Source organism: Pseudophryne corroboree, chromosome 4 (genome assembly GCF_028390025.1).
Source record: "Pseudophryne corroboree isolate aPseCor3 chromosome 4, aPseCor3.hap2, whole genome shotgun sequence".
NCBI classification, from domain to species: Eukaryota; Metazoa; Chordata; class Amphibia; order Anura; family Myobatrachidae; genus Pseudophryne; species Pseudophryne corroboree.
This window is the reverse complement of record NC_086447.1, coordinates 188,406,315-188,418,996: the sequence shown is the minus strand read 5'-3', so window position 1 is coordinate 188,418,996 and position 12,682 is coordinate 188,406,315. Positions and strand designations below refer to the sequence as shown.

Below are 12,682 nucleotides of genomic sequence, written 5' to 3'. Positions count from 1 at the left end.
AAGTGGCCTAATGGACCTCTGACATCAGGTGGAGGAGCTAGGCTGGTGGGATAGTACTTTCACTATACACTGGTGACGTCAGAAGTCCTTTAACCCAACTTGGTTTTAGCCATAACCGTAGTAAAATAGAGTCGCTGGAATTGAAGTTTTGGCCTACTGAAAACAGCCATTACTGAGTATGTGTGCTGTATTACAGTGGTTCTGCCTGAAATGATTTTTCAAAAGTAGGTAATGTTTTCTTATTAAAAACTTGCATCAGCAGTACATAATAAATACTTAAAATAATAGTACATAAATAATAAATATTCAGTACAAAAAGTAAAAAACAAATACATGTATATTTAAAACAAGAAAATATTCTGTACAAGTTTTATTCACTTGGCACGAAAAAGAGCAAGCCAAAAGAACAAAAACTAATCCAACAATGTGTTTGAAGACATATTCTATACGGGTGTGATACATGTTAACAGTGGCCGCGATGGCGGCGGTCACATGACTGACACTGGCATCCTGACCATGAGAATACCGACAGGGGACAGTTTAATTATTTTACCCCTCCCCTGTCCCCTACCCTAACCTTAATCCGCCTGGGGTGGTGGCTAGGGCTAAGAAACTGGGGTGCTAGCTAGGGCTAAGAGTCGGGAAGGGGGGGGGGGGGTAGCGGCTATGGCTAACCTCCCCCCTCTAGTGCCTAACCCCCACAGTGAACCCAATACTTACCTTCGGGATGGCGGTGGTCAGTGTTCCGCATCCCTTCTTTACACCCCAAGTTTTATCCAGTTGATATAAAATAGGACAAAATCCCCCCCCAAAAAAACTAATACAAATGTGTGGATTAATTAGCATCCCATTCCCTAAGCCACCTTATTCCCTTTTCCTATGTCCTTGTTACTGGGCCTCATTCCTCATCCATACCACCATACACTCACACATACATCCTCAACACCATACACACACACACACACACACACACACACACACACACACACACACACACACACACACACACACCCTCATACACTCCCTCTTTCATACACATTCACCCTTCATACATACCTAAAGCATCACCAACATTAATTACAAGTAGATATGTATTTCCTTCTCCTTTACTAAAAACATTCTTTAAACTTGGCATTGAAGGGGCACACATCAAGTATAGTTGTGCCTCAATTTTCACAAGTGATAGGTTTCTTCAAAAGCATATTAGTTTACAAAGAAAAATGGCGGTCTACACGGGTAGGAGCTGGCTGTTGGAAGGAGTTCAGTTGGTTGAGAGTGAAATCTTTAGGGGTGTTCCTTGCTGAGGGCCGGCACAGTCACTTTCTATACTGTTATTCTTTGGTAAAGAAGCACGTTCTAGGCGAACAGTGCACAGGCAATAAGATAATCCTGTACTTTTCTGTTACTGTAATGATTAATTTAAATTGAGACTATTTTTGGAGAAAAACTGAAACGTTTAATAGCACCTTTGGGTTTAGAAACAGGCCACATTCAAGACAATAAATTATGTAAAGGGAAAACTCATTAATATTGCATTCAATTATAAGTATATAATAAGATATTAAATGAACTGCTATTGATAAATAGATTGGCTTTATTGTAAACCTTCCTGCTACACAGCCTTAAACTGGCTGACAATTATTATATTAAATATGAATGTTTTCATGGATCCTTTATGAGTACAACCTAAAGAAAAATGGTTGAAAGCAGAACTCTTAATTTAATGCTAATTTACATGTCTATCTACATGGAAAATGTTTAGGTCAGACTCTAGATTTACAATATAATTGTATTTTCAATAATTAAAGCCCAAGAAAAACTTAATTTGGTCTGTCACGCACAGCAGTACATAACAGAAGGAAATAAGCAAATTAAAGCAGGTCCTATAGGCAAACGCAAGGGGCGGGTGAATACAATTGCCTGGACACTCCCTTCTTGCAAAGCCAGCAACAAGAAAATATGACCACAATAGCAGTAGTACATAATACGATTTTACTATAGCGGTGGCCACAACATACAGTAAAAAGGATGGAATAGAGCTGATGTGCATGCCCAGTGGCAGCAGTTTCTCCTTGCAAGTGTGCTGTGTGTGTGGATCTGAGCACTCAATTAGCATACACCAGGCCGGAGAACAGCTGCCAGTAAGAAGAGACAGGCATCTTGCCATGAGGTGGGAGAATGTGTGTGCTTAAGTAGTTATATTGCCTACTGGTTATACTATGTATGTATTAGTATTTATTATGGCATGTTTAACCTTTTTTGATCACTTATTTATTAAATATGTTTGATACAGAAACTTTGTTTTTCTTACTCTCTAACCTACAGCCTATACTAAAGACCATTGTTAACATAGGCAAAAATTCTGCTTATAGCCCCTATCTCCATACTTCACTGTAGTGCAAGGAACTAATCATGTCTCTTCAAAAAATTTCCCATAGGAATCTATCAGGCTGGAATGGTATTATCATTACCATTCCAGCCTGATAGATTCCTATGGGAAATTTTAGAGAGTAAGAAAAACAAAGTTTCTGTACCAAACATATTTAATAAATAAGTGATCAAAAAAGGTTAAACATGCCATAATAAATACTAATACATACATAGTATAACCAGTAGGCAATATAACTACCTAAGCACACACATCCTTGTAGTTTTCACCTCATTGAGGGTGGGATGTACTAACATATGCGATTAGTATCTCAAAGGACAGCTGTCTCGATAAGAGCTGTCCTTTGCAATCAGTGGACTTCCGGGTTTTGGCCCCTGGAGTCCCTCTGTGCATGAGCAGAAAGACGCTGCGGCCACAGGGTGTGCTGAGAGGGATCCAATTAGATCCTTCTCAGAGCAAAATGTGGAAAGAAGCACATAGGTTTTTATAGGGTTACCAACTGCATGCATGTCCTGGTATGCATCACATTCCAGTGCTTGGTACATACGGGAAATGTGGCCAGTGTCTGAAAAAACAGCAGTTTTTTGTTTCTTTTTACCGCATTTTCAGTTTAGTACATCCCGTCCAGAATCACCAAAGTAATAGTTAGTGGCTGTCATTACCTTTAATATGAACAGGAAGCACTCGATATCCCGGCTGTCGGGATCCTGGTGCTCTGCATACCGGTGCCGGGATCCAGGGGCGTATCTAGAGAGGAGGGGACCCGTGTGCAGTCTCCGGGTGTGGGCCTCCTCTCCCATTCCGTAGCCGGTAGCAGTGCTGTTAGTGCTCTGTCTGAGCGCTAGAGACTCTGGCACAGTGCCAGAGTCTACAGCGCATGCGCAAGTCTCCAAAAAAATGGCGCGGTGGCCATTTTTCCGGAGACCTGCGCATGTGCTGTAGACTCTGGCACTGTGCCAGAGTCTCTAGTGCTCAGACAGAGCACTAACAGCGCTGCTGCGGCTGCTGGCTATGGGCCTCGGGAGAAGAAGGGGCCCACACCCAGACACCAGAAAGGTAAGTATATAGAAGAAATGGGTGCAGTGTGGGCCCCCTCTGGACCTAGGGGCCCGTGTGCACCGCACACACTGCACCCATAATAGATACGCCAGTGGGATACCGCTGGGATACCATCAACTATTCTCCCTCTTGGGGCTCTTTTGCGCTCACCCCCGCTGCCGCCATTCCAGCAGTTGGGATCCCAGCACCGGTATGCTGGCCACCGGGATCTTGAGCGCCGGTATATCGTAGTACACCCAGTATGAGCATTGGTCTACTTTCTTAGTGTGTGCTCTGGTAGTAGCTATGTTGGGTTTTACCAGTCTGACAATCCCAGCTACAGGTATGATGGGTATATTTCTAGGCCTCTCTACATCATTGCAGCTAATGAGACTCTTTAAAAGAAATAAATTCTGTAGAAGGCAGATGGAATTCAGTAGGGGAAAACAATCAGTCATAGGAGCTGATTAAGGGGGGTTTGCAATTAGCTTTGTTTTTATTTCGCCTAGGTGAAAAAACTGATCTTTTCGCTATTTTTAGGACAAATGGGGATTCGCCCTATGCAATAGCAGGGCTGGATTTTCGTCTAGGTGAAAAATGCGACGGGCAGAAAACACGTGGATTGGCAAATGCACATATTTTCTGTCTAAACCACGGGCCATTTCCACTGATTTTGAGGCATTTTTCGCCAATGCCTTTTCACTTAAAAAAGAAAAAAAAAAAAAAAGGTGAAAGGGCATTGGTAAAAATGATAGGAGCTAATTGCATATTAACTTGCTTCCTTCAGGCAGGCGTTACAGGGCCGTCCCCGCCGGGTCCACCAGAAGCCTCAAAAGTAGCAAACCAAAGACAAAATTCCTAGTATACGCAAGTATACCTGGCCAATAAAGCTTATTCTGATTCTGAGTTGCCTGTTCCATCAGTACATTTTATTGCCTCTTCCCTATTGATTATGGGGCATATTTATTATCCTATAAATGTCACAATTTCTACACTCCGCAGGAAATGTAGAAATTGTGACATTCATCAAACTCCAGAAAAGTATTTTTTCCGGAGTTTGAATGTGAAACTGTAAACTGTATACCATCCTGAGAAGGCGAACAGCCCCCGAATCTCTTCACAAGCTGCCGTTTACACGGAGGGAGCATAATGAAATTTGTGAGATAATGCAATGAGAATTGAAAACTAAAAATTCTCATTGCACGATTTTTTCATGATGAATATGCCCCTATGCAATGTATACAAATAATCATTGGTTACATGAGAGAGTTTTCAGCCCAGCCCATATCTCCAGCCAGAGGCGCAAAGCATCTAATCTCGTGTGGTAATAGCAACTGAGAGGGACAGAGAAAAGGGAGTTGTGGCAGGGGTAAGTATAAGGGCATTTGGTGGAGGGAAGAGGCTCTTATAGAACCAGCTTTCACCTGGTCTAGTATACTATCCTGTACATTTCACATATCAACACAGCTCATAGGCAAACGCAGGGGGGGTTTCAGGTTGCCTGGAAACCCCCCTCCTCTTGGCCAGTGGCTCAAATTCTGACAATGGCCCTCATTCCGAGTTGTTCGCTCGCAAGCTGCTTTTAGCAGCTTTGCACACGCTAAGCCGCCGCCTACTGGGAGTGAATCTTAGCATAGTAGATTTGCGAACGAAAGATTAGCAGATTTGCGAATAGACACTTCTTAGCAGTTTCTGAGTAGCTCGAGACTTACTCTGCCACTGCGATCAGTTCAGTCAGTTTCGTTCCTGGTTTGACGTCACAAACACACCCAGCGTTCACCCAGACACTCCCCCGTTTCTTCAGACACTCCCGCGTTTTTCCCAGAAACGCCAGCGTTTTTACGCACACACCCATAAAACGGCCAGTTTCCGCCCAGAAACACCCACTTCCTGTCAATCACACTACGATCACCAGAACGAAGAAAAAACCTTGTAATGCCGTGAGTAAAATTCCAAACTTAATAGCAAATTTACTTGGCGCAGTCGCACTGCGGACATTGCGCATGCGCATTAGCGACTAATCGCTCCGTTGCGAAAAAAAATAACGAGCGATCAACTCGGAATGACCACCAATAGCAATAGTATATAATACAACTACTAGAGCTGCTGCCACATCATTCAGTATAGGGGACAGAGCAGAGCTGCTGCATATGCCCCAGTGGTAGCAGCTTATTCTACCTAGTTTGCCATGTGTGGATCTGAGTCCTCAATCACTGCACTGGACCAGAGAGTAGTTACCAGGAAGAAGAGACAGAAGCCTTACCATGAGGTGGGAGAATGTGTGCTTAGAACGTGCAGTACTGGTTCTATTATGTTTGTGTATTTATGTATTATTTAAATATGTCTGCTACAGCCTATACTAGTGTGTTAGATATTAATACTGTATTCCATACAGTATCCAGTGTATAAAAAGACCAATGTTTACATTAATATCCATGGGCGTTACTAGGATCTTCTACCACTCTCCCAGACTCCCGCACTTCCTCCAGTGTTCCGCAGAGTGTGAGATTGTAGATTACATTTGGAAACCCCCCTCTAGAAATCCTGAGTTTGCCACTGCAGCTGGCTACTTACATCAAGATGAAATACCCTTATCACAGTTTCTTTCAGCTGCTCCAGGTAGGAGTTGATTCTCTCTCTTCTCTTGCGTTCAATAAGCGGCTTTCTGAGCTGTATAGGGAAAGAACAGAACTGATCATGTAATGATACTCTCAGCTAAAAGGTGCATTTAGTATTTATGTAAAAGCCAAGGGACAGCTCTGAAATTCTTTGAATGTGTTCTCTCAAATTGTGCAAGTGCCAAAGTACATGGTTTTATGGAACAAGATGGCGGTGCCTGCACAGCTGCAGTGCTTGTTTAGGGCTGTAATTGCAAGAAAAGGGACCTTCCAGTCAGTGAGAGCTTTTACTGGCTGTTGACATTAATTCTTGTAGCCTATTTGACCATACGCTTTCCAACGCAATGTATTTTTATTTCTAATAAATGTTTCTACCATAAAAGGTATACAGTAGGTACACATTATCTTGAAATCAAGTTTCTTTTAGCAGTTATTTGATCCATAGGGTGATATTCAAATTACCCTGCTGCATATTCAATTGCGGGCCGTTTTCGTCCTTTTTTAAAGCATTTTCGCCAATGACTTTTCACTTCTTTATTTTAGTGGCATTGGTGAAAAATGCCTCAAAATTGTTGAAAATGGCCCATGTTTTTGCTGGGGCAGGTGTAAAAACATGTGGATTCACCGCTCCACATGTTTTTCACTCCTGTCAGATATTTTGCCTAGGCGAAAGAACGGCCCTGCTATTGCATAGGGCGAATCCCCATTCACCCTAAAAAATATCGAAAAGTGCAATTTTTTTGCCTATTGAATACCCACCATAGTGTCTGACTGATTTCCCAACTTACTGCAAAATTATCCAGAAGAAAGAGAAAAGCCTTGTAGCACAAGTAGAGATGTCTTTATTCAAACTAGAATAAGAAATGTAATTAGATCATACCTACCTATTCTCCCGGATTCTGCGGGAGTCACCAGGTTACTCGGGCTGTCCCCCGCAGCCCCGGAATAGTGGACACCCCTCCCGCATTCTGCCCACCTCCTAGTGAAGTGGGCAGAATGAGGAGAATAATACGGCAAAATCGTAGCCCCAACAGAGGGGGCAGAGCCTAATGATGCGATTGTATGCTAATTGCTCCATTTTAGCTCCACCCAAATATTGCCCAATTGAGGTATATTCACGGTGGGTAGGCGAGGCCTAATGATGCCATAAGCTCGGCCCTGCCCACCTGCTTCTCCTCTCCAGTTTGCTTGCTTCAAACTTGTTGACATTATGATCATGATTTTTGGGCCTGTTCAATTGGGGAGATGCTGGGCTGCCCCCGGAGACTATGCCTGCATTGCACTAATGTCACAGTTCTGCACCTAGCTTCCTGGAGGAGCTTGCATTTTGGTGTCACCCCCTGGAATGGTGACACCCGGGTGCAGTTCGCACCCCCTTAGTGATGCCTTTGGTTGGAAGACAAAAGAAGGTAACATAAATCATAAAATGTTGCTTTTCTGAGGTAAATAACTACATTTTATTATATTTATAAATTATATTACATACAGGGGGACCCCCAGACAAGAGATTCACATTATTGCACTGGTTCTGAAAAAGCTTTTGTTCGATTGGCCCTGCCCTTCTTGTATGCTGCTGGAGGTCAGGACTTTTGCTGACGGGGGGAAGCTTAGCAGCATGGCTGCCTCTTGCTTACCTTACATCGAGATGCCACAAGGAACTGCTGATGCACACTTCCTAACCTCTCACCTACTCTGGGCTGGAGTGGTGGCTTCTGGGTCCCAGAGGTCATGTGACTGTGAGACCTGGAAGTTACATCCAGTCAGAATGTCGACACGTTCTCTGTTGACCTTTTGACTACATCCCCTCAACTAAGCCTTGTGTGTTTTATTGACAGTGATATGTCAGGGGGCAGATGTACTAAGCCTTGTAAAGTGATAGAGTGGTATGTACTAATAGACATCGCCGCCCATCGCCAAGATGCTAATCGCATATGTACTTACATATGCGATTAGCATTGCGGAGGACAGCTCTTTCGGTAAGAGCTGTCCTCTGCGATCCCCAGAGGCTGCCTGACTTCCGGGATTCGGCCCAGGAGTCTGTCTGCGCATGCACAGGGTGACAGAGGCAGGTGTGGGGCATGCTGGGAGAGATCCGACCAGATCCCTCATAGGGGGTAATTCCAAGTTGATCGCAGCAGGAAATTTTTTAGCAGTTGGGCAAAACCATGTGCACTGCAGGGGAGGCAGATTTAACATGTGCAGAGAGAGAGTTAGATTTGGGTGTGGTGTGTTCAATCTGCAATCTAATTTGCAGTGTAAAAATAAAGCAGCCAGTATTTACCCTGCACAGAAACAAAATAACCCACCCAAATCTAACTCTCTCTGCACATGTTATATCTGCCTCCCCTGCAGTGCACATGGTTTTGCCCAACTGCTACCAAAATTCCTGCTGCGATCAACTTGGAATTACCCCCATACAGCGCTGCGGAGAGAAGCCCATAGGCTTCTATGGTGTATCGCCAGCAAAAGCTGGCGAACCCCTCCGCAGCGCTGACCTGCTAGCTGGGGGTTAGTACATTAGGAAAATGTGGTAAATGGTAGTTTACCGCATTTTCCATTTAATACATCGCGCCCATAGAGCGGACAGAAATATTTAGTCATGTTGCACTGTTTGCCTTCTCCTTTAGATCCTTAATTTCAGCAGCCACAATCTGAGGAGTACAGGAGGCAGGTGTGAAGGCCTCAGTACTTGCTTTCAGTCATCTGCAGCCCAGGTCACCACTCTGTGAAACTAATCAGTAAAGCTGGGTACACACTGGCAGCTATATCGGCCTTCTAAGCAAATGGCCGATATATTGCAAGCCCGCCGGTAGGTGTGTACCCCTGATTTGATTGTGAACGACATAGTTCACAGATATATCACGACGGTTGTACAGCGCAGCTGATGCCCTGTGCATTTGGCTTTGCGTTTGGGCGGTCTGTACACTTGCTGCAGTGACCGCCAGTGACTGACATCTCAACTGGGCGGACACATGTAAATGCCCGCCCAGTTGTGACGTCTGGCACGACACATCGGGCGGATGGTAAGTGTGTATGCACTTACCAATAATCAGAGAGGCCGTAGGCCAGGTGTGTACACAGCTTTACAGTTTACAGTGGATGCCAGGTACTGCATACCTCCGAACAGTTTCAAATCCTATCCCTGTGCTCCTTGTGTGAAAAAGAACGTGTCTGTATGGCCAGGTTGCCACACTCCATAGTTTATGACATTTTGGGGCATGGCTGCAAGTCGCATTTCTTGGCTTGCTGAGGCAGCCCCTCCCAGCACAGTGTGTCATCTATTCACCAATGTGCTGCCATCCAGGGCAGTGGAGACAGAGTGGACCACCAACTTCCCCATCATGCCCCCCTTGCTAAGCTTGGTAATGTGAATTTGGTGAATTTGACAATGAAGCAGGTTATTGGTTTTTATGGGGGATGCTTTTGCAATTGAAAATGCGGAGTCACAGTCACAGAAGATATCTCCGATATCCGCTGTGGTACCCTGTAGTTACTTACAGGGGGTACTTAACACCTGGGTGTACAGCCTACCCCCAAAACTGTGTGTTTCGGGGGATATCACAAAAATGTCTTGATGAATAGTCCCCTAGTTTAAAATCACCGGATAAGAAAGAATACAGTGGTAAAATGTTATATTTTTATTTCATTTTCCTTTTAAAACATTGTACAATTTCATACATACTGCTTGGCAGCTATAGTCAATACAGATCCTGTAAGTGTGATCAGAAGATGAGCCTCAAAAAGTAAATAGCACAAGCCTAATTGCAGTATGTACGCTGTGACTGGCACTGCCAAGCATTGCATTGGTCAGATTCTGGGCATCTGGACTATAGATCTACACTAAAAAGCTCTACAGTCAATAGGTCTACCATTAATGGTAAACATGCATTAGGTCGAAAGGGTCAAAAGGTCGACAGCGTGAAAAAGTCAACAGGGCCAACAGGGTCAAAAGGTCGACATGACAATAGTCGCCACACATTTGGTAGACACACGTTTTTTGCTTTTGTTTTGTTTTAATTTTTTTCAACTTTTTCATACTTTACCATCCACGTGGATGATAATTGGGTATATGAACCTATAACAAGTACAGTGGTAGCGTCCCCCTCGCCATGCGAGGAGACACAGTACACTAATGGGGCTTGTTTGTGGCAGAAAAGTGACAAAACACCCCCAAAAACCCCAACAAATTGTGTCTACCTTTTTTGTGTCGAATATTTCCATGTTAACCTTTTGACCCCATTGACCTTTTGACCGTGTCAACCTTTCCGACTGTCTACCTATTCTATGTCGACCTTGGACCTGTTGACCCTGTTGACCTAATGCATGTCTACCATTAGTGGTAGACCTGTTGACTGTAGACCTATATTAACTGTTCATGAATAAACTATAAACTGCTAAGGCTATATATATATATTCACATCAGTTCCTGCCCCAGTGGAGCTTCTTGAATCTATGGGGAACATGTACTAAGCAGTGATAAAAGTGGAGAGGTGAGCCAGTGGAGAAGTGGCCCATGGCAACCAATCAGCTGCTCTGTATATGTTTATAGTATGCAAATTATAAATGTTATGTCAATGCTGATTGGTTGCCATGGGCAACTTCTCCACTGGCTCACTTCTCTTTTATCACTGCTTAGTACATGTACCCCTATATTCCTTACCACATGTAGGGTTAACTTTTTGCTAGAAGCCAAATAACTTACCAGTATGCTTTGGGAGTGTGATAGGAAACAGGAGCATGAGAGAACATACAAACTCTACATACATAAGCCATGGTCAGTAATTGAACTCATGACCTCAATGCTGTGAGGCAGTAATGCCAACCACTACACCAACCATGTTTGCACATTACATTTTAGTTGTTTTTCAAGCGATTTCATAGTTTTAGACAAAGAAAAGCTAGCCTAATAAGTGTGGGCATGCAATGTACATCTAGGAAATGGAAATACTGTACACAGAGACGGATAGTCACTGACACTCGCATATGTACCTGTTATAAAGCCTGACACCTTTGTTTAAATCAATTCACGCTAGAGACATGGGTAAAGTAATGGTTTGGCAGAGACGGCCATAATGCTTAACTTGATCATATGTCTACCAACTGTTTACAAATATATAGCTTGGCACAGGCTATACTTGTGGAGCCAACCTTTAGCACCACATGAGTTAATGCAACCCAGCTTACACTGTACAGATGCCCCTCACTTGCAGACCTACCTGTTTATCGACTGCTCGGACTTCTGACTAGCTCTCCAACCAGCTGGAAATGGCAGTGCTGCATCTCAGCGTCTACTCGGCGTCAATTGCTGCATCTCAGTGTCAAGTGCGGCGTCTCAGCTTTACATACGGCGGCGCGGTGTAAGTACAGCATGCGGCATGGTGTCTCAGCAGCACGTCGTAAGTACGGGTATGGGCTCCTTGCTTATCAACCAATTTGTTTAACGACCTAGTCATAGGAACGGAACTCAGGGGCAGATGTATTAAGCCTGGAGAAGTGAAAAAGCAATGATAAAGCAGTGATAACACACCAGCCAATCAGCTCCAGTATGCAAATTGACAGTTAGAGCTGATTGGCTGGTGCTTTATCACCTTCCACTTATCCCTGCTTTATCACTTCTCCAGGCTTAACACATCTGCCCCTCAGTCATTAAGTGAGGGGCATCTATAGATGTACACTGCACGCTGTGAGTCTGAAATACCAGGCTCTGCTTCATGGGTGTCTACTAGTCCAGTTGGCACATAAGCAATGCAAGGCTGTGAGTATGAAGTGTGTCCAACTCACTGTGTGCCGCCTATGTGTGTAACCTGAGGCAAGCTGCTAGGTGTGTAACCTAAGCTACGATGTGGGTACAACTAGTGCATACAGGATGTGATTGGGGGATTACACATGGGATGGGACTATGTTAATGCCAGGTGACTGACGTGAGTGTAAAGGGGAGCTGGGACTGAGTTTTTCCACCAGGGTAGGAGTTTCAAATGTGCTGAGCTTTTCCTGAGTGTGGAGTGGTGTGTCTGCTGTGCACATGGGAGCTGTAAATGTATAATCTGAGCAGGGTCCCATATGTCAAAGCTTCATGTCAATGATAACCTGTCACAGAGGGCAGCGCTTACCTTTCTTTCCTGTTTGCCACTGGTAAGTTTCAAGGGGTCCTTCGGTGCTGTAGACATTGCAACCTGCTGATGCTATCCAGCTTCCTCAGTGACACTAGTGTGATCTCTTGCTTTGAAATGTGTCACTGGTAGTTACCAAATCTCCCTGCCTCTCTATTGCTCTGCCTCTAACCTCCCGCTGCTGTGTTCCTGTTCTTATTCTGTCCCTTCAGCAGTTTCCCGCTCTAGCATTATATACAGGCCTCATTAGCATGTGAATAGCTCTCTCTTTTCTCTCTCTCTTTAAGGATCCCAGGCACAGATGTCCGGATCAGGGTCTTTTGTTTAGCCCACACCATCCCCTGAAAACACCCGTGTCACATTGTAACCTCGTCACTCAGAGGAATGCAATTCAAGTGGACTTTTTATGTACAAAATGAGCAATTGCTAATAAGTTTCCAGACAGTGATGCAGCGTTGCCTGCAATTTTCGCACCCAATACGCAGGCACAAATTGTGTTTACTAAAAAAGTTGCAATGGTGACCACA

General features: G+C 44.2%; 1 protein-coding gene across 1 annotated transcript in view; it reads right to left on the bottom strand.

Moving 5' to 3' along the window:
* LOC134911244 (transcription cofactor HES-6-like) overlaps positions 1–12,342 on the bottom strand; it is a 39,217-nt gene extending 26,875 nt beyond the window's left edge. Inside the window, exons 1-2 of the mRNA XM_063919543.1 lie at positions 12,156–12,342; positions 6,002–6,097 (exon numbers count right to left, since the gene is read on the bottom strand). Of these exons, the coding sequence (XP_063775613.1) occupies positions 6,002–6,097; positions 12,156–12,212 (153 nt within the window). The 5' untranslated portion in view covers positions 12,213–12,342. The remainder of the gene's footprint in view (positions 1–6,001; positions 6,098–12,155) is intronic.
* Between the last annotated feature and the right edge of the window lie 340 nt (positions 12,343–12,682).